The sequence below is a fragment of the Nansenia antarctica genome (genome assembly GCF_963989245.1).
Source record: "Nansenia antarctica genome assembly, chromosome: 9".
Taxonomy (NCBI): Eukaryota; Metazoa; Chordata; class Actinopteri; order Argentiniformes; family Microstomatidae; genus Nansenia; species Nansenia antarctica.
This window is the reverse complement of record NC_137679.1, coordinates 45,188,562-45,193,561: the sequence shown is the minus strand read 5'-3', so window position 1 is coordinate 45,193,561 and position 5,000 is coordinate 45,188,562. Positions and strand designations below refer to the sequence as shown.

At 49.1% G+C, this 5,000-nt stretch overlaps 1 protein-coding gene across 1 annotated transcript in view; it reads right to left on the bottom strand.

Moving 5' to 3' along the window:
- gtf3c3 (general transcription factor IIIC, polypeptide 3) overlaps positions 1-5,000 on the bottom strand; it is a gene marked incomplete at its 5' end in the record, with an annotated part of 40,386 nt that overhangs the window by 31,349 nt on the left and 4,037 nt on the right. The window contains 4 exons of the mRNA XM_080539845.1: positions 763-886; positions 2,543-2,644; positions 2,795-2,952; positions 3,208-3,295. Coding sequence (XP_080395971.1) covers positions 763-886; positions 2,543-2,644; positions 2,795-2,952; positions 3,208-3,295 — 472 coding nt within the window. The remainder of the gene's footprint in view (positions 1-762; positions 887-2,542; positions 2,645-2,794; positions 2,953-3,207; positions 3,296-5,000) is intronic.

Below are 5,000 nucleotides of genomic sequence, written 5' to 3'. Positions count from 1 at the left end.
GACAGACAGACAGTCAGACAGACAGACAGACAGACAGACAAACAGACAGACAGGCAGACAGACAGACAGGCAGACAGGCAGGCAGACAGGTACCTTGTCGTATGATCTCCATGCACATCAGGATGGCGTCCTCTGTGTCTCCCTAGCTAACGTTAGCTGCATCAGTCATGAACCTTCCAGTTTCACTAGTGCTAGCTAACGCTAGCTGCATCAGTCATGAACCATTTGTCACTATCGTTAACTCTAAAGAACGTTGTTTCACTAAATGTAAACTTCACTGTCTGTCTGTCTGTCTGACAGACAGACAGACAGACAGACAGACAGGCAGACAGACAGACAGTCAGACAGACAGACAGACAGACAGACAGACAGTCAGACAGACAGGCAGACAGACAGGCAGACAGGCAGGCAGACAGGTACCTTGTCGTATGATCTCCATGCACATGAGGATGGCGTCCTCTGTGTCTCCTCAGACAGACAGACAGACAGACAGACAGACAGACAGGCAGACAGTCAGACAGACAGACAGGCAGACAGGCAGACAGACAGTCAGACAGGCAGACAGGCAGACAGACAGTCAGACAGACAGACAGACAGACAGACAGGCAGACAGGTACCTTGTCGTATGATCTCCATGCACATGAGGATGGCGTCCTCTGTGTCTCCTCAGACAGACAGACAGGCAGACAGTCAGACAGACAGACAGTCAGACAGACAGACAGGCAGACAGACAGGCAGACAGACAGGCAGACAGACAGGTACCTTGTCGTATGATCTCCATGCACATCAGGATGGCGTCCTCTGTGTCTCCCCGGGCGTAGCGGATGTTGGCCTCCCCCATCAGCCCCCGCAGGGCCCGGGGCAGCTTGGAGCGGTGACGCCTCTCCTACACGACAGACAGGTATGACAGACAGACAGGTACGTCAGACAGACAGGTATATCAGAGACAGGTACGACAGACAGACAGGTATATCATAGAAAGGTAGGTGGGACAGACAGGTACGACAGAGAGACATGTATGACAGATAGACAGGTACGACAGACAGACAGGTCAGACAGACAGGTAGGTGGGACAGACAGGTACGACAGACAGACAGACAGGTCAGAGAGACAGGTACGTCAGACAGACAGGTATATCATAGAAAGGTAGGTGGGACAGACAGGTACATAAGACAGACAGGTATATCATAGAAAGGTAGGTGGGACAGACAGGTCAGACAGACAGACAGACAGGTCAGACAGACAGACAGACAGGTCAGACAGACAGGTACGTCAGACAGACAGACAGGTCAGAGAGACAGACAGGTACGACAGACAGACAGACAGGTCAGACAGACAGGTATGTCAGACAGACAGGTACATCAGAGACAGGTACGTCAGACAGACAGGTCAGACAGACAGGTCAGACAGACAGACAGGTCAGACAGACAGGTAGGTCAGACAGACAGGTCAGACAGACAGACAGACAGGTCAGACAGACAGACAGACAGGTCAGACAGACAGGTACGTCAGACAGACAGACAGGTCAGAGAGACAGACAGGTAGGTGGGACAGACAGACAGGTCAGACAGACAGGTCAGACAGACAGACAGGTAGGTCAGACAGACAGACAGGTCAGACAGACAGGTAGGTCAGACAGACAGACAGGTCAGACAGACAGGTAGGTCAGACAGACAGACAGACAGGTCAGACAGACAGACAGACAGGTCAGGCAGACAGACAGGTAGGACAGACAGACAGGTCAGACAGACAGACAGGTCAGACAGACAGACAGGTCAGACAGACAGGTACGTCAGACAGACAGACAGGTCAGAGAGACAGACAGGTAGGTGGGACAGACAGACAGGTCAGACAGACAGACAGACAGACAGGTCAGACAGACAGGTAGGTCAGACAGACAGACAGACAGACAGGTCAGATAGACAGGTAGGTCAGACAGACAGACAGACAGGTCAGACAGACAGACAGACAGGTCAGACAGACAGACAGACAGGTAGGTGGGACAGACAGGTAGGTCAGACAGAGAGGTAGGACAGATAGACAGGTCAGACAGACAGACAGACAGGTCAGACAGACAGACAGACAGGTAGGTAGGACAGATAGACAGGTCAGACAGACAGACAGGTCAGACAGACAGACAGGTCAGACAGACAGACAGGTAGGTCAGACAGACAGACAGGTCAGACAGACAGGTCAGACAGACAGACAGGTCAGACAGACAGACAGACAGGTCAGACAGACAGACAGGTCAGACAGACAGGTAGGTCAGAGAGACAGGTAGGACAGACAGACAGGTAGGACAGACAGACAGGTCAGACAGACAGACAGGTAGGTCAGACAGACAGGTCAGACAGACAGGTCAGACAGACAGGTAGGTCAGACAGACAGGTAGGTCAGACAGACAGACAGGTCAGACAGACAGACAGGTCACACAGACAGGTACGTCAGACAGACAGGTAGATCAGACAGACAGACAGGTCAGACAGACAGGTCAGACAGACAGGTAGGTGGGACAGACAGGTAGGTGGTTCAGTTGTCTCACCCTCATCATCTTCTTGTTCTCTCTGCTCAGCTCCATCTCCAGGGCGAAGACGTCCCCCGCCGACGGCCCCTCCCCCTCATCCCCCTCCTCTCCCTCCTCCTCCTCCTCCATATCCTCCACCTTCATCTTCATCTTCTCCACCTTCATCTTCTTCTTCTTCTTCTTCTTACTCTTCTCCCCCTCCTGCTCCTGCTCCTCCTGCTCCTCCTGCTCCTCCTGCTCCTCCTCCTCCTCTCCATCGCCTCCTCCTACGTAGTCCTGGTCGTCTTCGTCAGGCGGCTCCTCCTCCTCAGACGGGGCGGTGTCTGGCCCCTCCCCCAGCATGGAGGCGAAGGCCTGCTGCACCGAGGCGCTGACGCCCTCCTCCCCCCCCCCCGGGAGCACGCCGGCCCCCCCCTCCTCACCCCCGCCTAGACACACACAACACACCGCAGGAGACACAACTAGTAGGAGCAGCACGAATGTACAAGTACAGTACAAGTATAGTAAGCAAGCAAGTGAGTCATGTTTATGTATAGAGCACGTTTTACAACAAAACGACAAAAACAGCCGCCCCCAAAGTGCTTAACAGAAAACACTAGTGAAAGAGAAACAACAGATAAAAATACACTAAAAACAAGGTGCAATACAAGATACAAGTGCAGAGATAACCGGTGCACACTGACCTGGGCGGCGTTTCTTGGGTCTTCTGGGGCTGCGCTGGGAGGAGGGTCCAGGTACGGCCTCATCTCCCTCTGAACGCCTCAGAGCCTCCTGGAGGAGAGACAGCTGTCTGACTGGGCTACAACACACACTTCTGTCTGTCTGTCTGTCTATCTAATATCTATCTATCTGTGTATCTATCTGTCTATCCATCCATATGAGACATGACATTTCAGATAGATAGATAATATAATATATCTATGAGCTTTAACTGGGTAACTATGAGCTTTAACTGGGTAACTATGAGCTTTAACTGGGTAACTATGGGCTTTAACTGGGTAACTATGAGCTTTAACTGGGTAACTATGGGCTTTAACTGGGTAACTATGGGCTTTAACTGGGTAACTATGGGCTTTAACTGGGTAACTATGGGCTTTAACTGGGTAACTATGGGCTTTAACTGGGTAACTATGAGCTTTAACTGGGTAACTATGGGCTTTAACTGGGTAACTATGGGCTTTAACTGGGTAACTATGAGCTTTAACTGGGTAACTATGAGCTTTAACTGGGTAACTATGAGCTTTAACTGGGTAACTATGGGCTTTAACTGGGTAACTATGGGCTTTAACTGGGTAACTATGGGCTTTAACTGGGTAACTATGGGCTTTAACTGGGTAACTATGGGCTTTAACTGGGTAACTATGAGCTTTAACTGGGTAACTATGAGCTTTAACTGGGTAACTATGAGCTTTAACTGGGTAACTATGGGCTTTAACTGGGTAACTATGAGCTTTAACTGGGTAACTATGAGCTTTAACTGGGTAACTATGGGCTTTAACTGGGTAACTATGAGCTTTAACTGGGTAACTATGGGCTTTAACTGGGTAACTATGAGCTTTAACTGGGTAACTATGGGCTTTAACTGGGTAACTATGGGCTTTAACTGGGTAACTATGGGCTTTAACTGGGTAACTGGGCTTTAACTGGGTAACTATGAGCTTTAACTGGGTAACTATGGGCTTTAACTGGGTAACTATGGGCTTTAACTGGGTAACTATGGGCTTTAACTGGGTAACTATGGGCTTTAACTGGGTAACTATGGGCTTTAACTGGGTAACTATGGGCTTTAACTGGGTAACTATGAGCTTTAACTGGGTAACTATGGGCTTTAACTGGGTAACTATGAGCTTTAACTGGGTAACTATGAGCTTTAACTGGGTAACTATGAGCTTTAACTGGGTAACTATGGGCTTTAACTGGGTAACTATGGGCTTTAACTGGGTAACTATGGGCTTTAACTGGGTAACTATGGGCTTTAACTGGGTAACTATGAGCTTTAACTGGGTAACTATGGGCTTTAACTGGGTAACTATGGGCTTTAACTGGGTAACTATGGGCTTTAACTGGGTAACTATGGGCTTTAACTGGGTAACTATGGGCTTTAACTGGGTAACTATGGGCTTTAACTGGGTAACTATGAGCTTTAACTGGGTAACTATGGGCTTTAACTGGGTAACTATGAGCTTTAACTGGGTAACTATGAGCTTTAACTGGGTAACTATGAGCTTTAACTGGGTAACTATGAGCTTTAACTGGGTAACTATGGGCTTTAACTGGGTAACTATGAGCTTTAACTGGGTAACTATGGGCTTTAACTGGGTAACTATGGGCTTTAACTGGGTAACTATGGGCTTTAACTGGGTAACTATGGGCTTTAACTGGGTAACTATGGGCTTTAACTGGGTAACTATGGGCTTTAACTGGGTAACTATGAGCTTTAACTGGGTAACTATGAGCTTTAACTGGGTAACTATGA